Consider the following 22,910-nt stretch of genomic DNA (forward strand, 5'->3'; position numbering starts at 1 on the left):
AGTCTAATTTAATGTCTTGATTTTATTTTTTTGAGAGCCACAGAAAGTGTGCATAAATATTTTGGATTAGACTGAAAGCATATGCCCAAATAATGATGATTAAAAATACAACAAACCCTTGCCCCCAAAACACAGTCCTTGTCTTTTTAGCCTTGGGGAAAATGGCTTTTTAAACTATTATTTGAAGTCTATTGAAGCTATAGCTTTGAAGAGATGTTGAAAATATAATATTTAAATTCCAAGGTCATTGCTAATTCAATTTTGATTTAATTCCTTTATCTAAGCAAACTGACTCTTAATGAGTGTTTTTATACCAAAATGCTCCATAAAGGGGAATTTACTGTTTAAGCTGTTAATGAAGAAGCAACCCTCTGCTTTAGTGATGGCATCATATTGTTTGCAAATACTGAGAGTAGGCTGTAGGCAAAGACGCTAAATTCACTTTAGGACCTAGACTGTGGCTGGTCTCATCTAAGAATGTCATGGCTTTAGGTTTTCATGGTGAAAATGGATGTGAATAATGCTAGTTTCCCCCAAATCATGCTATTACTGTACTTTTACTTCACTCTAATGACAATATTAGAGAAAGACTTCAGTCTCTGAAACTGTTCAAATAATTTTGTTGGATTTCCCCCCCCCTCCTTTTTTTTTTTTTGAAACTGCTTCTGAATTCTGATTTTTTTTCATTTCCCTAGGGCTTGGAGCTGGTTTTCATAGCCTGGTATGTTAATTATTTCTAGTTGCTAAAGACCTGAACTAGCTTGCAGCCAGTAACACCACGCAGAGATTTTAGGTTTTCTGTGAAAATTCTGTTTCTTTTCTTTCACCCCCAAGTTACCAGTTTCTTTTTTCTCTTGATCCTTTACTTGTTAAACTAGATATCATACATATATTGAAAGAGACGGACAATGCTTCGTACCATCCGCTGCCCATTTCTAAAGCATTTTATCAATTCATAATTACTTTGGTGTAGTATGTATATATTGGCACACACAGATACTATACCTGTGACAAGGTGAGTGGTTTGTGCAAGGCACGAAGGGGAATTGTTTTGGGATTGCAACTAGAGTTCTGAACTGTGGTTTGTACTTAAGATACACTACTTTTTTTTGTGTGTGTGTTTGACAATATTAAACAAATGTGCAAAGTTAATGACCTCTTTGGTCATGGTAGCTTTCTGAAAGGTAAGATCTGCACAGCCCTTTTTTTAACAAAGGGCGGAATGTGGCCTGCCCATCTTTTGTCATAACTGGTCAACAAGATGGAGAAGCAAGAGCTGAGTTTTAAGATTTCATAGTTCAGGAAAAACACTACCAAAATTTGTAAGCTGAAGGTGTCTGAAAAATAAATAACACGTGAAAGATTTACCACTTCTGAGTTTTCTTCTCAGCAGGATGACACTTGAAAGCATAACCCAGAAAATGTAAATGTGGTATGTGATTGTTTGGCCTTCACTTTAAGAAGACTAGTGAATTGAAAGTATTTTTTTCTTTTTTTTACATCTAAGTGCATCTAATGACCTTGTGATCATTCTTTTTCTAGGTATACAAAACTTGGCTATGCAGGAAATACAGAACCTCAGTTCATTATCCCATCATGTGAGTAATTTTTTTACCCTCCAAATTCTAATATATACCACCATCACTGAGCAGTTTCATGAGTAAATGATGTGCTTTCCAACTCCAGACTCAGCCCTCATGGTCTTTTGTCCTTCTGGGAAGTGATATTAATTGTATTAGCATCTTTGCTAGAGTGTAGCTAAACAGAACTCCTTGTTTGCAGTTAGCTAGGACTGTTGCTCATTAAATCAGCTCTTGGTTGCTATGACAAAGATGAAGAGAACTCCAGTCCAATTTCCTTTTTATCTCCGTTATTTTTCTGCCAGGACTCTTGAGTAGACAGAATGCAATTTACCTCCTGTCTACCTGACACCATGGTTACTGCCCGGATAATCTGGGGAAGGCTTCCAATCAAATTAAGTACTAAAGTGCAGGTGGTGTCTGCCTTATTTACATTGTCTGGGACTGTAGACAGTTTAATATTCAAAAAAGTTGTTCCTGTTAGGAAATGTTCTTTCTGGGTGTGTGTTCACCAATTAAAATGGCTTTGCCCATTTAACATGCTTTTGTTGAGCAAATTTACTCTTATTTTTTTATGTTAAACTTGTTTAAAATGTTATGCCTTTCTGGTGTTCTTGATTTTAATTGTCATCTTAATGTTTTTTTTCAAATGCTGTGTATGTTTATAAATAGTAGCACTGACTATGTATTTACAACTATAATGGCATCTGTTATCTCATGTTTATCTCCAGTTATGCTAAACACTGCCTTTTACTTTTTGTTAACTTTGTCAATTAACTACTTATTAATACATCTAGACTGCCTTGTAGCTACTCACAGTGGAAGGTATAAAGATAAGGAAATAATAAAGATAATCGGGGGCCAAAGAGGTGGAGGGCGACATGCTCTTTACCAGATGTAGCTGCAGTACTGGTTATAGTCTAATTATTTTAAGTATTGTAAAAAAACTCAAACTTGAACAACTGGTAAAGATTTAAATGCCTTATGTTAAAGATGTGGGATAGCAAGAGTTTCCCGTGAATTTGATATAGATCCTGTTTTATAAAACTATAAACTTGTTGAGGCTTAGATGTGTTTCCAAAATAATTGTTGGCCTGTCAGTAATTTTTGGCACGTTTATGGATGATGCCTGTCTGCTCTGCCTTTGCTACTGTATGTTATTTAGATCCTGATTATGACCTATTAAAAGAAAACTGTATATAAATAAGGCTATGTTTTAAGAGTACTTTATTCCATTTTTATTTATAGCTTGCCCCAGATTTAGTTTTTTGCTGCCTCATCTTCTTGCCTGTAGCAGCCATCATCTAATAATTTTAGTGATAGTTGCAGCCTGCTAATGGGAAGCATAAGTGTCTCCAAAGATTTCCCTGTAGCACTGCAAATTGATTTCTTCCCTCCCCCCTTCCTCCTTCTCACCAACCGGGATAATGACTCCAATATGTATTTCTGAAGTACATAGTTTATTTTCTTCTCCTCCCGTGTTCTTTGTCTTAATTCTTAGAGTTGAAACGCAGAAAATCACGTTGCTTGCTGGCTTAAAGAATATATCTGGTGGAATGTGGTACTTGTGCAGGTTTAGCGACTGGTGTAGTCTGTAACAGAATACATTTTTAAGCTTTTCTCTGTGGAGTTCTGTGAGGGATGGGTGACCAGAATCCTGTGTGATGCGATGAGAATGAACTCTGCTATATTGGCTTGTCAATAGATCACTTACATAATTTCTGCTTTCTGGAAACTATACTTTCTGTATCCCAATATTTATTTCTAGAAAAGAATCCTAAAGTAAGTAAATATTCATTGCTTGGTACTTAGCTGTTTTAATTTTGTTTTGATTTGTTTGGGTTTTATTTTAAGGTATTGCAATCCGAGAATCAGCCAAAGTAGGTGACCAGGCTCAGAGGAGGGTAATGAAAGGCGTTGATGATCTGGACTTTTTCATAGGAGATGAAGCCATAGATAAACCTACCTATGCTACAAAGGTAAGCATTGAGTATTTTTAAGAAGTCTTTGCAAAGTTTCACATTTTCATTATTATATAATGTTTTAGGCCTTTTTGTTAGCTATTTAAAAAACACATTTGATTTTTGTAAACTGTTTTTCTTGCTTTTTAAAAACTGCATGAATTCGTCATGGCTTTACATTTTTTTAAATGTTTGATTTAATAGTGCTGTCCTGTGTGATGGGTGCTTGAACCCTTTTGTAATTATCCGTTGATACAGTGCAGCTGTTTAGTTTTCAAAATTATTAGCTATTAAAATAGTCATAACCACTGAATATTTAAATTCTTGCTAAAAGCGTATCCTCTTAACATGGCATATGAACTGGGGAATTTGTTGGATACTTTTGCTTCAGGGAATGGCACAATTGTTTTGTGGAGGGTTGTATTCCATGCAGCTTTTGTGTGAATCATATTTTCCATACCGTAGTAAAGGACTTCTTGTACTTACAAAATGTTACTGGCTTATGAATTATGTGGAAAAAAATCATATTTTATACATCCTACTATATTACTTAAATGTCAGCTGTGCTCTTAACATTGAATAAAATGTAAGCATCATCCCTGCCAGAATTTTCCTTGAAAAATATATAGCCTATATGATCTTTATTTCTTTTTATAGCTTGGAAGGCATATTGAACCCAAGTATGATTCTCAAATTGATAAAATTGATATGAAAAGGGATTAAAACATGGTGCCACAATAGAGCAATAGCAGTATTGGGAATAGAGTCTGGTTTCTGGCTTGTAGTCCTGCAAGATAGAAATCACAATTTCAAGTACCTGGGAGCAGGAGATAACTTCAAATAGCTCCTCTAAATTAAAATTAGAATGGAGGATTTGATAAGGTAACTGTGAGATGAGGTGTTTTCATTCTTGCAGAAGATGTAAGGGTTTGGGGACTTAGGCTGTTCCTATTTCTGGGTTTGTTTGGTCTAGAGTGTTGACAAGTTTTCTTGCTTCAGTGGCCTATACGACATGGTATTGTTGAAGACTGGGACCTCATGGAGAGATTCATGGAGCAGGTCATTTTTAAATACCTACGAGCTGAACCTGAGGATCACTATTTTTTAATGGTGAGTTAATGAGACTGGGTAAGAAAATACATTTTTAAGAGGAAAACTAAATAGTGTTCCAAGCAGAAGTAGCTCTGTTGGAGGATTTTTCTCTGTATACGTCTTTTATTTCTTCAGCAGCCGGGGTGGTGGTGGTGGGGTGGGAGGAGGGAGAGGAGGAAAGCAATCCATGAAGTTGCATTATAACTAAATTCTGTTCATTTTGTGATGCAGGATACTGCAGATTGGATTTTGGTTTTGAAAAGCTTCAATTGTGTTGTTTAAACTAAATTCTGTTTGAAATTTTCTATTTTGAGTGCACTGAGAATTTTAGAAGTTTGATTACCATACCAAGCTAATCAATGCATGAACCACTAGGACTCTGTTGAGGTGCTTTTTCAAAACTTGATTTTTTTGCAGACAGAGCCTCCGCTGAACACACCAGAAAACAGAGAGTATCTTGCAGAAATCATGTTCGAATCATTTAACATACCAGGACTTTACATTGCTGTTCAGGTGAACAAAGTGAATATATACTTCTAAAGTACAGTATAGCTGCAGTATGTATAGTCTTCTGTACGCACGTGTCTAAAATGTTTGAAATGGTATTTTTCTGCGATTGTAAGGTAGCATGCTCTGCCTGCTTCTAAATATAAACTGTTTCTCATGTAGGCAGTGTTGGCCTTAGCTGCCTCTTGGACGTCACGGCAGGTTGGAGAACGTACTTTGACTGGAATTGTCATTGACAGTGGTGATGGAGTGACCCACGTAATTCCTGTGGTATGTAGCAGGACGCAGTTTGAAATGATCAGTGGTTTGGACAAGTACAGGGTTTGTTTACTACAGGTTTAAATAAGAAGTGTCAAACTAAACTTTATTTTTAAATTTTTATTGTTGCTTGGTTGTTTGGGATTTTTTCCTCCCTTATGATATGTGGTTTATTATGTGAACTTATTTACGCAATTAGTTTGGCTTGCAGACTATAGGACGGTCACAGTAAGGAATCATCAGGCCATCTTTTAAAGGCTATTTTTATGTAGAACTTTGTCTTCTGTTACTGTGATGCCTCAGTTCTGTTTAATGCTTATCACAGCTTTGGATCTTCTGCATGCCACCAATGTCTGACAAGAAATGTCCCAGCTTTTTTGATGTTCTGCATTGTGATTGTTTAATGTGGCTGACAACGTGTGCTTTTTATGTGATTTTACTGTATTTCAGAAGTCAGTGAATTCTGCTTGTGTGGAAACAACTACAAGCATGTATAAATGCATGTTTGAGATTGACCATGTATACAAATGGCTTAATTGTGTTGGCATGTTAAAAATACAGAATCATCTGTGCATACTGACATCTGTTCTATTGATGTAATTTTGTGTATTTCTGAAGCATATAGTATGCTTGAATGGTCAGTTATTTTAGAAGTGAAAGTTTGATTCTCTTTAACTTCATCTTGCATTTTGATATTAACCTGGTCTTCTCAGTATTTTCTTTATATGGGAAATGCTGGGAAAAAGAGCATTTACCACATGAAGCTCTGGAAAGTGTAAAAAAGGCAAGAGTACTAGTGTTTTCAGTAAATGTATCGTAAAAAAAGTTAGCAAATCAATTTCATGTTTTTATTGTGCTTATCGTTAGATACTGCTTCACTTGATTTTTCTTGTCTGAGGATTTTAATAAATTTTATACTTTTTCCTATTAATTTTTCACTCTCAAACAGGACATGAGTGGTCTGTTTATATTATGTTTGCTTTTCAGATCATACCTAAAAGGCACAATCTGACCAGACTTTGTCTTCTAATGTGTGCAAGATTTTTTTTTTTTTTGTCTGTCGGTTGTGTATCTATTAGATAATCAATATCTGTTTATTTGTGGTAATCAAGGTCTTTTAAATAAAAATAATACCCACTTTGCAGTGGGTTGCACATTTTCACAGTAATTTTACAGTTTCAAGATTTTACTTTTAATTAAACCTGAAAACAATTATAAAAATGAATGTTAGTTTTGCTGTTAATTATTGATACACAGTAGGTTTTTCCCTAATTTTTTTTTCCTCTCCTACACAGGCAGAAGGCTATGTAATTGGAAGTTGCATCAAACATATTCCAATTGCAGGTAGAGATATTACTTACTTCATTCAACAACTCCTAAGGGAAAGGGAGGTGGGAATTCCTCCTGAACAATCTCTGGAGACAGCAAAAGCCATAAAGGTACACCCTTCTTTATCTCTTAATACATAAATAAAACTCTTTGAGCTAATTTTTTTGGCTTTAACAAGTTGCCAGTGGCGCTCTTAAAAATGCAAATGTAGGCAGTGTATTGTAATTATGCAAGCTTCTGGTAGTTTATCCAATCAAGTGCGGGGGAAGGAGAAGGAGGAAGAAAACCTTCATGCTAGACTGTTTGGAGTGAGTATGTTCTGCAGATTAAATCAGCATTTTAAGCTTTAAATTTGTTTAAAATTTGCTTTTTAATTTAATGAAAAAGAAATTTATATAATGTCAGTAGGGTGACTGTGTGGGTCTGATCTTGCAGTGAGAGCTCGCCATTGAACTTCTTTATTGTCGCAGACCTAGCGGTTGTGATGTTTTCATTTTGAGACTAATCTAGATGAGTCAGTGTGCAATCTTACTGAAACAACTAGGCCATGTGCATTGTCTTGTGGGGCTGAGTCTTCAGTAGTTATTTGGGTGAGGACATCTGTTGAACAGCTCCAGCTGTACTAATGTTCACATATTTTTCTTTTCAGATAACCTTATGCTTTAATTCAATGATAGAATAATAATTTTGGCAATTTTTAATGCATGGTATTTCTTAACAGGAGAAATACTGTTACATTTGCCCTGACATAGTGAAAGAATTTGCCAAGTATGATGGAGATCCTCGAAAATGGATCAAACAGTATACTGGCATCAATGCGATCAACAAAACCAAGTTTGTTATAGATGTCGGTTATGAAAGGTTCCTTGGACCTGAAATTTTCTTTCATCCTGAGGTAAGAACAGGGACTAGCAATGTTGAGTTACAGAAACTTTACCTTGGGAGTAAAGAGAGGGGGAGGGAGATACTGTCATTTTTAGTGCCAGTGCGCCATCACGTGGAAGTAAGATACCAGTAAGTCTCCTGACTGCAAGCTACATACAGTCTCAGCTAACATAAGCACAGCAAAACGTGAGTAGCATTACACTGGTAATATTTTAAATCATGGACACTGGCTTTTGTGTACTTTCTCTGTTGATACTGAGTCAATTTATAAAGCATGGATGATAAATTTGTCCCTGAAGGAAGTCCATTCAAATCTGTGGTCAGAAGTAATGTACAGTTTTTGGGAAATACTACAATACCTGGTCTGTCTGGTTTTTTTCAGTTTTTGCTGTGGTCAGAAGTAACGTACAGTTTTGGGAAATATTACAATACCTGGTCTGTCTGGTTTTTTTCAGTTTGGGTGAGCTTCAGGGTATTGTGGTCTTCTGGGAGAGGAAGGAGTCAAGTTTTAATATGTTACAGTAGAGCAGAGAAGGTCCTCGCCATTCCTGTGCACTCCATTAAGTTTATTGCAGGCAACCATAACTTGTAATACTGCTAAAAAATTTAATCAAGATCTATGTTAACACTGGCAAAGTTTCCTTTTGTCTACCCTCTTCCTATTGGAAGGGTATTAAAAAAACCTCATTCTCTCGCCTTTTGTTGAAATTCCAGCCTTAATCTGTTTGTGGTCAGTTTGTAGCCGTCTAATCTTGTGTGAGCATTAAACCTCTGGGCTAAATAGTTTCTCCTCCCCGCTGTTGACCCATGTGATCTTACAGGGAGGCATTGAATCCCATGTCAGACATAATTTTAATAGTTCCTCTTTCCATAGTCCCTTCAAAGACTGTTAGGAATAGGACAAAGGACTAATTTCCATTTTCTTCATTTCTTGATAGTTTCTTGGCTCTGTATTGAAAAAAAACTGAACTGACTTTCTAGACAAGAAAAACACACTAGATGATACGTACTGCATCCAAAGAGAATTTCTCGCTGGACTTCATTAACTCCTCACTTCAAAGGGTATCAAGTTAGCTAGGTAAAAGCTGCCTTTGGTAAAGCTGTTTTGTAATCTTTTCAGTTTATCTCCATCTTACAAAACTTGTTCTGAAGTCTTTAATACTCTCAAAATTAGGCTTTGGGGCTTGTAGTTATCCAGATCATCTCTCCACTTTTAAAATTAGGTATTTTACTTGCTGTTCTCCAACCGTATTTGCTAGTGGACTGCAATTTCATGTCAGTTCTCCAGTCCTCTTTCTGGGAGCATGTTATACTCTGATGCCATAACTCACATTTCTACTTATGCCTTTTGCCCTGCTGTGTTATCAGTATCTTTACGGAGAGCTCGGGAGAAGATTTCAGGCTATAGCTCATTCAGATGAGAACTCTCCGTGTGAAGCAACACCACTTCTTTCTTCTCTTTTAATTTATGTGGCTTCCTATTTTAGCTTCTTGCATGATTAATTCCTACTATAGAAATTAGCTTGACTTCTTGGGGATTTTTCACATCATTCTTATGGCTCCTGATCTCCAAGCCAACTTCCTTTGCTAATTTCTCTTTCAGTTCAATCTATACTTGTTGTGTTTTGGATTTTGTTATTCATCCAGTTAGATACTTCATCTTTTTCAGGATGTAAATCCCAAATAGTTTCTGCACCTTTGGGAAAGTTTTAAGTTATATAATAATATATCTATAAAAATATATTATTATGTATAAATTGATAAATAATTTACTTTCTCAAAGTTTAATCTGTGAAAGGATAAAACCTAGGCTATGAACTGTTTGGGGGTTTTTGTTTGTTTGTTTTTTTTAAAGCTTCTGTTAAGTTTTAGTCGCCATTAGTCCAAGAATGTTTTCTAGCATTAGCAACTCTGACTCACTAGTATTTATAAATGCAGAAATTTTCACTAGCACTGTATTGATGTTTGCAATGATGGGGATTTCCACTCACGACCTTAAAGTATTTATGCCTTTTTGAATATTAGAGATTTTATGTGCTTGCAAAAAAAAAAAAAAACAACCAAAAAACCCCCAGCAAAAAACCCAAAACCTGACTTCCTGACTTTTGCTGGGAATTTAACACAAGTATTTCAGTAGGATTGAAAATATTTTACGTGGGGATGTTCCGATTTGCATGCTGACTTTTTTTATTTAACTTGAAAGGCACGACCACATTACACAGTAACAGTATGTTTTAATATTGCAGGAGAACTCAAACTCATGTCACATGCCCAAAGTAGGCCCAAAGTACGTAGATTTTAAACAGTGAATTTATGACCAGGGAAGAGAATTTTAATTTCTCTGCAGAAAAAGGAATTTTCATTTCCCTTGTACAGAATTGGATTTGTTATAATGGAGAATAATTTGTGAGCAGGAGTAATATTTGATTCCCATGCACCCCCTTTAAAAGTGCTATTACAAAATCTCTCTGCAGTCTTACTTCTGCCTTTTTGTTTCTCTGTTCTTGGGAGGGAATATCTAATGTCTGTTCTATTTCATTGTAGTTTGCTAATCCTGATTTTATGGAATCCATTTCGGATGTAGTTGATGAAGTTATACAGAACTGTCCCATTGATGTCCGGCGTCCATTATATAAGGTATGGTCTTTCTGTTTCAAGTTTAACTTAATTCATTTGAAGACTAAATATCAACATCGTCATGAAGCACATACATAGCTACCACTTCCCCCACTATGAGAAATGTGAACTTTGAATAGCAATGAAGTTCAAGTTAAACAAAGTGCTACTTCCGTACTTGATATTTGTGGCTTTTTATTTCTGAAAGAAGGGTTACCTGCAGCAGTAGTTTGATACGCGGGTAAGTGCTGTCCCTAGGGAGCTGAGGCAGAGGGGTGTTATTTGTATCTGCCACTAGTAACGTGAATTCTTATGCATGAAGGTCTTGGCTTTTGCCTGTTCTAAGGGTTACATTATGGTCTTACCTCTCTCACCTCCCCTCTGCTCCCCCACTTTATTAAGCGGTGGTTTCAAATACATTGGTTTTTTTTTTTCATAGTCTTGACTTGTATCTGCCCACTGTCTGCAGTTTTAGCCAGGTATTGAACCCAGTATTAAAATACATGATGACTTAAAGTGTTTAGGGGGACAATAATTATGCCTACTTAAACTTGTCCAGGGTTTAGTCCAGAGAGTACTTTCAGTCACTGATTCTTTAAGAAATGAAAAGGAAGGTACTGATAGGCATAGCCTATGGCAAGATCTCTTTATATTGGCCGCACATTCTATGCTTCCTGGTTGTTTTCTGCTTGTGCAGCAGCAGTGCCCTTTTGGAAATAACAGCATAAAGTAACAGTATGGAGAAGTTTGCTTGCTCATGTAAAAGGTGGTAGTTTTCTTCACCTATTGGAATGAGCGTTAAGTTCCGACTACATCATATTTCAGGCTAATTCATAACTAATAAAATTTTGCAGTCCGTTTTACGTGTCTAGTAAACATACTCTGTGACCTAGAATGAGATATAGTGCCTCACAGCAAATCTGTGGAGCAGGTTAAAATGAGAAGTTAAACGACTTAACAACATCATATATGGAGTGAATTTTGCAGTAGATGCCTTCATTGGCTTCAAGCTTAGGTATGCTGCAGAGGGTTTTAAGAAACTCTTAGTGTCTGGTTGTGCTTAGGAATTGCGCTTTTTTTTTTTTTCCTGAAAAACTGAAGTTGCCATAGAGCAATAGCTGCATCGCTTGGTAGGGTAGGGATTAGTACTGCCTTCTGGAAAGTGGTATTTACAAATTGAGGTTAAGTTACTCTTTCCTCACTGTAATCAACAGGTAAATAACTTTCCCTTGGTTTTCCACTGATTGAGACTTTGTTATTTCCATTTTCTGTTTTTCATTGTACTTGCTTAATTAAAACAATGTTACACAATTACCTATTGAATGTAATGTTAATTAAGCAAATACAATGAAAAACAGAAAATGGAAATAACAATGTTACACAATTACCTATTGAATGTAATGATAGATGTCAGTAGTTATTAATGCTAATAGTTGCTATCTTCCTTAAGCAAGGTCGCTGCAAAGGGATGAGCATCTCTGTTCTCATTGTTTAAAACCGTGTATAGGTGCAGAAATCCACTCTTGGTTTCTGTGGTTTATCAATTTCACTTATGCACAGTGCTGGGTGGTGGCCAGGCAAGGCCCTGTGCTTTGGAGCTGGGTTTCCATCAAATACATTTGGATTCTTCATGAAGAAAATACCCAGAAGTACCCTTCTTGCAGATTATATGTGTTACATAGCCTTTGAAACATTGTTTCCCAACCCATGTTTTGATGTCCTATGTTTTTTTTGTTTGTTTGTGTGTTTGGTTTTTTTTAGTTTTATTGCCAGTATCCCTGTTTCCCAGTCTGATCAACATCTCTCTTATGAGGCCAGTCATCTTACCTTACGTTGACTTTTGGACCCGCAGGACCTTCATAACTGTTGTTCTTCAACCAGATCCCATAGCCTGTAGCTGTTCAATACCAAACACATTCATTCTCGTGTAATGAAGCTCTTTTAATTGTATAATGGTTGCCAGCAATGCATTTTTTTTTTTTTAATTCCTATGATTATACCATCTTAATGTGATTGCTTGGAAGAATTGATTTATATTCTTATTCTGTCTCTCTCTGTCTCTAACACAGAGTTGAGAGTTCTGGATTGCTTGGGATGAGCTGCTTTCTGCTAAAATGGAAGAAGATAGGTAGGCTGTTGGGTTTGGAACCAGAGGACTTGCATTAAAATTTGAAGAAATAAGGCGGATTTTTTTTAATTTTTAATATTTTTTTTTTTAACAAACCGAAATCTTCAGAAAGCAGAATGAAATTTTAAGTGAGTGCCCAAGTGAAATGACGGAGGAATAATTTTGGATCTTATCACGTGGCTGAAATTATCTGGCATCCTTGCTATGTTGACCATTGTGGTGGGTTGACCTTGGCTGGATGCCAGGTGCCCACCAAAGCTGCTGTATCACTCCCCTCCTCAGGTGGACAGGGGAGAGAAAAATATAACAAAAGGCTTGTGGGTCGAGATAAGGACAGGGAGAGATCATTCACCAGTTACCATAATGGGCAGAACAGGCTCAACTTGGGGAAATTAATTTAATTTATTACCAATCCAATCAGTCTCCAGCCACTCCCCAGGAAGCAGGGCTTCAGTATGCGTAGCTGTTGCTGCAGAAGACAAAATGTCATAAAAGACGAATGCCCCCCTCATCTTCCTTTTCCCTTAGTTTTTATATCTGAGCTGATGTCATATGGTATGGAATATCCCTTTGGTTCATTTGGGTCAGGTGTCCTGGCTACGTCCCCTCCCAAGATCTTGCCCCCTCCCAGCCCACTGGTGGTGGTGGTGGGGAATGTTGGAGACAGCCTTGATGCTGTGCAAGCACTGTTCAGCAGTAACCAAAACATTGCTGTGTTATCAACCCCTTTCTACATACCAATAGGAAGCACAGCATTATGCAGCTGGACCCAATACAATCATTCCTGTGTGTTTAATTCCATTGAAAAATGACCCATCCTGCATGCAGCTAGAGGTGCGATCGTGCTTTTATGGGGCTCAGCGAGGCATTGCATCACACTTGGCATTCTTTGTGAAGAATGGTGTATAGTTCATTTAGTTCTATTTTTTTGAGAATTCTTTAGCTTCCTTTTTTCTTAAAATATTGTTCCATGACCTTTCCTTATATTTATATAATTACTTAGCATAACTGATACCATAGAAATGCAGAAAAATTAGAGGGAGGGAGCAGTAGCAAGGTGGGACTATGGTCTGCAGAAAAATGTGGTCCTTCTCCCAGCCTTCAGGTTACTATGAGTATACTACTAAACAGTGTAACTAACAGACACCCAGCTTCCATCAGTGGGAAACATCTGCTCTATGGTATAGCCACAACAGGTGCTTGTGTTGGATGTTTTCAGTACTAGTTGCTATTTCAAAATCTGTTTTCAGCCTGGAAATGCTCTGAAACTTATCCTAATTTTTGTCAGTTAGGACATGACATTTAAGTTGTAATAACTTTTAGATTCACAAAGGGCTTTCAGAAGTTCTAAAAACTGCTTGATATTGTATTAAATGGTATTTTTTGTTGGTAACAGGTCCAGAAACTGTTGCTCTTACTCCACATTCTACCTCATCTTCCTTTTTCCCCATCCAGAGTCTCTCCCCAGATGCTTCCAGAGTTTAGATGGTAACAGGAGATGAGAACAGTGTGGACAGTTCTGAGGTCCATGCCTTCTCCCAGTAGAAAGGATGTAAGTGTAGGGTCATAGGCTGTCCCAACAATTGATTCTTTCAACTTTTCTCTGCTGTGTTTTTGGCACAAATATATGGATGAAAGAATTTAAGGTCAGTGACATCTGAAACCAGGTAAATTCTGTCAGAAATATCTCTGAAAGATCCTAGCCAAGCATGTTGAAATATTCATGATTCAAATCATGACGGACCAAGTTGTAACATCCTTGACCTCAAATGTTTAAGCCAGCTACTCAAGCTGAAAACATTGCATGAGGTGGGGACTGTACTGTATTGGCAAGTGTGGTGTTTTATTGTGGATAAATCATCCACGTTTTCAGTGGAGAGAGGAGACAGGATTTTAATGATACTGGCTCTTTTCCTTAGAGAGCTGGGTGTGCAGCTATTGTAGACAATAGTGAACTTGAGCTTGCTGATACAATTTAAGATTTGGACTACACTTGTGCTGTCTCAGAAGTTTGAACTGTTGACTGCCCAGCTCATAACGAACCATCCTCAAAGCCTGGAGAGATGTGGCATGCGGGAGGCTAAAGGAGTGGTAAACATCCCCCTAACAGCACTTCTAACTTGAATTGCTGGTTAATACTTTGTGTGAAAACAGCTTCACATACGCTGTGTGGTGTGTAGATGGCGCTGGCAGACTGCTGTGTGGCGTCCGGCCGGACATCTGCGAGCTGCGGGGAGAAATACAGACTGTGATGGTTCCCAGCTTATTCACTGTATCAACCCTATTCTTGCCCCTCCAAAATTGTAGGTATCCTCAAGCCCAAGACTGGATAGGGTTCAACTGTCATTGTGCTGAAGCACAGATAAGCAGAAGTCAATGTTTGCTATTAATTAGTAAGTGCAGAGCAAGGAGGCTTTGTCAGTGAGGTAAGGCTGGAGAGACTGCCAGGCCATTAGATCTGCAGCATATTGGCACCGATGATAAGGCAGGGGAAAGGAAAGGTAGCCCTGCTACCTCACGCGGAAGCCCCCAGTGTTAGGGTACCACAGGAATACTGAGGAGAAGCCTTGTTTATTCCTATCATAGCTGTAATTAAATTTATAACGTTACCCATGCCAGCTGATTCAGCAGCAGCTCAATACATCTGCAGTATTTTGTGGTTTCTTTTGTGTCTGAGTGCAGGCATATTTCTGTGGAACAGCACAACTATAAGTCATTCTGAATTGCTATTACTCAAACTGTTAAATGATCATTGAAATTAGGATTTTGAAGAAACAAATTGTTTCTTCATCATTAAAAGTCAAACTTATTTAAAAAATAGTGTCTCTCACAATACGTTTACTTCTTTGTAATATATTTGTTGTTTGATATGTATTTTTCCATATACTTTCCATACAATGTTGGCAAATATTGCCCTTTTTTAACTAAATTAACAGAGGCATGTAGCTTAATTGATTCACTTGCTCATGAAGTGTTTGGCTTCAGCTTGTGAACCTTCCAGTTTTTACCCATAATATTACCCACGAATTGTTATTAACACTCATATATTGCTCTCACTACATGTCTCTGGTGGTGTGGTTGTGTCACGTTAAACAACTTAGGCTATCATTTGGAAGGAATGGAAACTGGGATGCGTTGCTGAAGTTTGTCTTCACCAGAAAAGCAGTGGATGCTTCTCATTTTGGTGCTGCAAAGTCCAAAGTGTCCAGCTGAGAGTGTGCTTATACCACGTTACAAGGTGCAGCATAAAGATGCACAAACCTGTTTAGCACCTGGTGCTTGGTAGCATCGAGTTCTGCAGAAATTAATTCAAGGTTTTGGAATTTTAATGTAAACTTCATTTAGATAGAGATTTCTGTTACTGTAACTGGGTGGTTTTGTTAGGTAGCCTTATATCTCTGCAGCATTGCACTGTACAGGCATAATACGAGAGATGTGTGGAGAGAAACTCAATATCCTAGAGTTCATAAGAAAGCAAAGGGTATGGATGAGAAGTGAGAAACTTCTTGCCAGCCCTCTGAGATGATTGGTGTTCACCCCCACTGTTTCCTTCCAGAAGTGGCCTATCTTTGTTATTTACTTGTTGTGGTTAGCTTTTTCAGGTGTGTGGAAGGTCTGCATCCCTCTCTTCTAAGGGAATAATTATTTCGAAACAGCTTAATTTTTCAACCAGCTAGCTATAAAGGTAAAAATTGGTGGAAGCTTCTTTCTGTCAGATGGTTTGATAATCAGTGTTTGCTGTGAAACCTGCAGTCTGCTTAGGGCTGTTAAACCAGCTGAAGTGTGTTTGAGCAGACTAAGATCAGAAGCCTTGTTTAAAGGAATCAGCTGGAAATATATGCTTAAATCCTAACTGCCTTGATGTCTTTTTCTGGGAGGCCAGAAAATTCCCAGGCAGGCTGAAAACCCAAACATCATTAGTAAGCTTTCTCCACAGATGTATTTAGCATGCTTCGTTGTTAGTATGGTTTTTGTTAAGTAACTACTTACTGGAATTACTGTGTGGTGTTACACTTGGTTATTCTAGAGAAGGTATTTGCTGTGGGGGGTGGTTTCTTGGTAGGTTTTTGGTTTTTTTGGGAGTGTTAGGTTTTTTGTTTTTTTGTTTAATCTGTCTTTTCCCATCTTCATTGGGTCGTTTATAAGTGGTGAGTGTGTTTGAGGGGTGGAGAATGTGTATGGATTCTACTTTCATTGTGAGTGAGAACTACCCTGGAAACATTCAAGACCAGGTTGGACGGTGCTCTGAGCAACCTGACCTGGTTAGCGGTGTCCCTGCTCACTGCAGGGGGGTTGGACTAGATGACCTCTAGGGGTCCCTTCCAACCCAAAACATTCTGATTCTATGATTCTAGGATACCTGGCTTCCGACCTCCTTGCAGAGGGCTGACCTGCTGAGTTGTGATAACTTACTGACCCCATACATGAGCAGTCTCCTACTAAAGAGTTAGCATAGGTTTGGCCCAGTGCTGACAAGAAGTGCAGGGAGCAAGGGAACTGTAACTGTATAATTAAACATCTTATAATGGCAGTTGGTGTCACCTAGTTACTTACATCCAAAATTCTGCTTGGCCTGGCTTGTGCAGGTGTGTGATAATGAGATGATTCACTTTTTCAACAAGTATACCCTAGCGCTGCTGTTCTGCTTGACCAGTATTATTAAACTTCCAGTGTGTAGAAGTACTTGAATAATCACAATCTGAAGAAGGTGTAACCTCTTAGCGTCTATCCCTGAAATGATAAAAGATCCTCCCAGTGTTACTGCTAACTCTGCAGTTGCATGAGTTGGTCTCAGATGTATTCAAACAATTATCCTCAGGTGTATTCTGAGGTCTACTTTTAGTGGTAGCATTGTCCACTTTATGCAATGTACTTGAAGTTTAATTTGCATTGAATAGAGTTATTGCTTTCACTGTCTTCGCCAACTTCATTATCTCCAGGTAATATTTTCTGATGGCATCTTTTTAATTGCTATTTCATCACTCAGGTTTGGTGTTGTCTTTTTTTTTTTTTTTTTTTTTTTTTTTCCATTAGCAATTTTCTTTTCCTGTGTGGAGTGCATGACCACTTTGAGGCAGGGGAAGAGATGTTCTTGTGTATGGGGAGAGCAGGGGGAATCTCCCTCCTGCTTTAATTTTAGGACCAACTGTGGCTTCTGGCTCCTGCTTATATGTAGGTCTCCTTTCCTCTTCTCTGTCCTTCTCTTTCCTTTGGGAAATGTTTCAGTAATGTTATGGGAACATATGCTTTTCTCTTAAGTATAAAAGAGTGCATAACAAGGCAGGTATACTGTAAATAATTTGAAGCTGTGAAGAAATGAGTTTTTCCTACTGTAATGGTTTTTATGATATGCAGAGTTGTTTTTTTTTTTATGAATAAACAAATAGCTTTCTTCTCACTTTTACAAACAAGATTCTTCTTATTATCTGTTGCGTAAAATCTAGGTAGTTACTTCTGTACCCTGCAAGTGTGAACATTTATCGTGCATGTCTTTGACTCTTCAGATCTATGTGCAGATTTCCTGGCTGAAAACGATGGGTCAGGGATTCTTCCACGTGCACAGTCTTGGTCTGCAGTGTCAAAAACTATTACTGAGAGATAATCTTTTGACCCGTATATAACGAACTCTTCATCTCAGTTGAATTTCTCGTGGACATGTGTCTGAGGCATATGAGTGGTTTTAGGAAGCACTAATCAGCGCTTTGGTTTGCAGTAGCAGCAGTACGCAAAAACATGCAGTTTTGACATATAGAGTTCGTTTTTCTGATTATGAAATGCACTTTTGTTGCCACCAATGTTATGTTCTAGGGTTCCTGTTTTTGAACCCCCCTGTTTTTGAAATTATTTCTGCACTAGTCGGTGACCCCTGCAACATTATCAGAATTAAGGATGTGACATTCTAAACCCCCTATTTAGAATCCAAGTACAAGTCCAGGCTGAGAGGCTTTTGGTTCTGCTCTGGAAACCAAGTAATACCAGGCAAGCAGGTACAGAGAAGAAAAGTGAAAGGCGTTGTACCTTTCTGTGTAATGCAGTCCTCTTTGGAGGTGTGGTTTCCTTTTGAAGAGTCATTGGACTTGCTGGTTGCTATGTTTAGAAGTTTAACCCAAAATAATAAAAAAAAGAGTTATAGATAACAGCTTTTGGAAGACACTAACAGTAATATGATGAGGCTAGAGCCTTATTTGGTATCTGCTTACTATGAGCATCCTTGGGAAACTTTTTGATACAGTGTCTTCTTTCTGCTGCTCTGCACGTGTAGGGTACTAGCGCACCATTTTAATGGAATCCTTCTCTTTTGTAACAACATATTCTACATAAAACTCTTCTTTAAAGGGAAAAAAAAAAGTGGGGGACCATGGATCTCCTATGGAAATTGAGCAATGCTTAAGGTGGTTCTGTGTAGCTTGCGAGCTTCCTAGTGATGTTAATAAGATCTAAATAGTCACCCCTGCAGTGTTGGCTTTTGGGAAACTCGCTTGAAAATGGATTTAAAGAATGTGTCTTAATTTCTGCACAGAATGTGGTCCTCTCAGGAGGCTCCACGATGTTCAGGGACTTTGGACGACGACTGCAAAGGGATTTGAAGAGAGTAGTGGATGCGAGATTGCGACTTAGTGAGGAACTCAGTGGTGGTCGGATAAAAGTAAGTAAGAATTTCAAGTGCGTTGGTTACGTGAATAGTGAAAGAAATAAAGTTCAGAATTTTCACCTCACCAGTAAAAATGCAGTGTTGTAAATGAGTAGTATATACATATGTGTTGTTAAACACGTTGGTAGCCTTACAATGTATGACATGTGTTTACAGGAACCTTAAAGTTACTGTGAGCAGTCTGTAAGGGCATTTCTGGTTTCCCTTCTAGGAGATACATGATCTTAGCAGTAGGCAAGAGGGATTTAATTGTTGTGTCCTTCAGCATACTAATCAGGAAGAGTTTTATGACTTGGGAACATGACAGACTGAGTAATAAGTGTGAGATAGTGATGGGAATGGAGGGGTCTGAGCATTTTCAGTTTGTAAGGATCTTGCCAGAAAATGTACGCCAACTAAATCTGACTGTTTTTCTTAGCCCAAACCAGTTGAAGTTCAAGTGATAACACATCATATGCAGCGTTACGCAGTCTGGTTCGGCGGTTCCATGCTGGCTTCAACAGTAAGTCTTTATCAAAATTGTTCTGAATTTTTTTTTTTTTTTTATTGCATATTGTCTTCTGGCTATATTTGATCTGAGCACTAAATTTTAAACCTTTTCATTGTGACAGCCTAAACAGTGTTACGTTCTGGAATCCTTACACAACTTTGTATCAGTAAAATTTGTACAAGGCAAGTGGGAGCTTTGCTTGAGTAAGGATATCATGATTTGACATAATTCTGAAGTAGTGTTTATCTGATAGTGGTAATATAGTTCCTTTATTCTTGAAGTCAGCACTAGAGGTTAGTTAGGACTTCAGGAATACAGAATCCAACTCGGTGGTCTTAAATCAGAGAGAGAAACAAATACAAGAAAGTGGGAGCAATTCCTGTCTCCAAAGTGGAACTACTTACTGCTGTGTTTAAAAGCAGTCTTCTGTCCAGGCAAACTTTTCTTGATTAATTGTATTCATATCCTAATATTTCTAGATTTATTCTACTTCAGAAATGTAATACCACATCATAAAACTGCAATCTACAAAAATGTTAAGGCATTAGTTTATTTGTTGTTTTTTCTACTTGATATATTCTTATGCTCTTGAGGGGATTTGTTTTATATTTTCATAGCCAGAGTTTTTCCAAGTATGTCACACCAAGAAAGACTATGAAGAGTATGGCCCTAGTATTTGTCGTCATAATCCTGTTTTTGGAGTCATGTCATAATGCTCGTCTAATGGCAACAAGATCTCTTGATATCTTGCTGGTGAAGAAACTCATGTAATGCAGAGGAAGGCAGCAGATACTGTAAATACTGAAGCAAGATGTGGTTATCTCTTGGAAGCGTTTGGATCACCACCGTGCACTAAAGCACAACTTCAGCCCCAAGTCATTTCAGTAAAAGCCATTTCTCTGCTGACTACTTTAAAGCCTCTCCTTTCTTCCTAAATGTGAGGTAATTGAAAATAGGTAAGTCTCAGTTTAGGAGGTTGTGCAAATACTACTGAAACTGAATCTAGAAGAATAAGGCAGTGCTTTACTGCTTATGGAAAGATTGAAACCTTTCCCACTCGTGCCCTGATTCTGCAATCAAATCTTTAGCAATGGAGCACTAAATACCACATTGCCTTCAGGGGAGTTGGAATGGATGCAGGTACCTGCCCAAACAGATTAGATTGCAGGATTGGGACTGTACTTTGTAAATGTAGGTTTTTCATATCATTTTGTATTTTATGATATTGGTAGGGTGAATTGATGACTAGTTCTAAGCACGAACAGCTATCAATGTCATGGAGTGATGTTACGCATTTCCAGGTGTGAGGCATGTATTGGAGTTGTGCTGGTATTTTTTTGGGGAAAAAAAAAAAAAGCCATGTATGCTAGAAACTGATTTGTTCTTGTTTGGATGACACAAACTAAGTGATATACAGTATTGTATGAAGTTTATTATAGCCACTGTTACTTTGTTTTGAATTTTCTGAAACTGTTTTATAGAAGATGATGTTTTGTTTTGATGTTGGTGAGTGGTGGATGACACATGGGCCTTGCACCAGTGAAATAAAAGCTGTTAACATCTTTATGAGTGTTTGTGGTAGTCATGATTTCCATACTCGTCCATTTTATTTCACAAGATTAGCTTTCCATTTATATGTCAGTGTACATGGAATCATAGTAACACTGAAGTTGGAAGGAACATCTAGAGATTGCTGGTCCAGGCTCCTGCTCAGTGCAGGGCTCACTTCAAAGTCAAATCTGGTTGCTCGGGGCAGTCAGGTTTCTGTGGTTCCTTAACATCTTTGGCAACCTGTTCCAGGGCTTAACTACCCTATTATGGGTACATATTCTTGTATTGTGGACATGGTGTTTGTTCTTCTATGTTTTAAATCTAAACAGAGTAGGAAATCCTACTTACTCTGTGCTGATACTTGTCTGATCTCTGTCAGCAGAGATTTTGTAACAGTTTGTGTGACCCAATAAGGATTTTGCAAGACACATCAATTCAGTTTTAACTGGCATGGAGGGATTTGAGACCAAGCAATTATTTGTTCTGTGTAAATTGGAAATTAAACAAAACGGGACTCCATGACTCAAGCCTGGTTCTGAATGCTTTTGAACTCAAAGCTCAGCTCTTGGGAGAAACACATTGAAGCTTACTTTGCTCAATCCTCTCACTAGGAAAGAAATGGGTAATCTAATATAATGGGCACTTTTCCAGTGTTACATCAGCTCGCCTGTGTTTAAATCTGTTTCAAGTTTGTCACTGCAGTGCTGGCTACTTGGGTTTTTGTCCTGTGCAGCAGAATCCAGAACCATGGGCACAACGTGGCTGGGGCCAGGCTTCAGAGGAAGATTTACACATTTAGTGCACAGGGGAAGTGTGGGCTGTAACACTGGCACTCTCACTTGGTGCTACAAAATAGGGTATGCTGGGCATGTGGCATAGTTACATGTGGCCTGCAACCAGTTTTAGCCAGGTATTGAGATACCTTAGAGCTAGCAAGAGGTGGCATTTTTGTTCCACCCTTCTGACTTAAGGCATGGGCACCTATGATTTTTTTGGGGGGGGGGGGGGGGGGGCGGGGTAGGAAGTGAGTGAACTTCAAAAAGCAAGCAAGGCTTGCTTTGAAAACAAATGAGGAAATGGGCTTATGTTCACTTTTCATAATAATAAAAAATGATTGTAAGACAACTAATACAGGATGTTCAGATGTCTTGGAGCTGAGTTCCCTTGTTCTTCAACTTTTTGGAAGACTGTCCTACCTATCACGGTACAGACCATGTGAGTTTAAAACAGTCATTGGATGGAAAAAAATTCAAGCTGACATGTGTCAGAGGACAAATGCAAATGTGAATTGTTAGCCCCTTTTCTTCTGTCTTGCTGACTACTGTTGGGCTAATTTTAAGCTTGTTAACAAGTAAGCTTGCTTTTTCAGTTATGTTTTATGGATTCCTGGCAAATAGTTCATGAATACCACAAGGATCTTTGAACAGCAAGTTGAAAATTGATTCCCTAACCTGCTGGCTTGGGTGCTCAACTGAGAAAGAGCACATGCATTGGGTTTGAATCCTCTTGGACAAGAAGAAGGAATTGAATCCAAGACATAAAGCCAGGAGGGCCAGCAGGTGTCTATTCTGCCTTCAGACACACACCAGTTACTAGCGTGCTTCTGCAAAGTGTGATTTCTTAAGGAGTGCGCTCTCTAAACCTAGGGCAGGTTTCTGGAGCCTGGTGAGGCTAATTCGGTGCTCTGATAGCTGGCTGTTGCTGAAGGGCTTGTGGTACTGCTTTGTCCCCGGTGCCAGCTCCGGTGATCACAGGACACTTCTGTGAGATGACTTGGTCTGCTAACCTTGCAGAAAACTCTCCCCACTCCTGTTTTCTTGAATGCAATGATCTGTTAGATTGGCTCACCGTGTCTGATGAA

General features: G+C 38.2%; 1 protein-coding gene across 1 annotated transcript; it reads left to right on the plus strand.

Moving 5' to 3' along the window:
- The first annotated feature begins 875 nt into the window (after positions 1–875).
- On the plus strand, positions 876–21,029 carry ACTR3B (actin related protein 3B). The gene is made up of 12 exons (XM_035899658.1): positions 876–1,015; positions 1,543–1,598; positions 3,435–3,559; positions 4,541–4,651; positions 5,051–5,146; positions 5,303–5,410; positions 6,694–6,837; positions 7,449–7,622; positions 10,157–10,249; positions 18,877–19,002; positions 19,427–19,510; positions 20,116–21,029. Exons 1-12 carry the CDS (start codon positions 975–977, stop codon positions 20,209–20,211), a joined length of 1,254 nt encoding a protein of 417 aa, XP_035755551.1. The 5' UTR covers positions 876–974; the 3' UTR covers positions 20,212–21,029.
- The last annotated feature ends 1,881 nt before the right edge of the window (positions 21,030–22,910 follow it).

This window comes from Egretta garzetta, unplaced genomic scaffold, assembly GCF_000687185.1.
Source record: "Egretta garzetta isolate BGI_Z169 unplaced genomic scaffold, ASM68718v1 scaffold117, whole genome shotgun sequence".
Classification (NCBI taxonomy): Eukaryota; Metazoa; Chordata; class Aves; order Pelecaniformes; family Ardeidae; genus Egretta; species Egretta garzetta.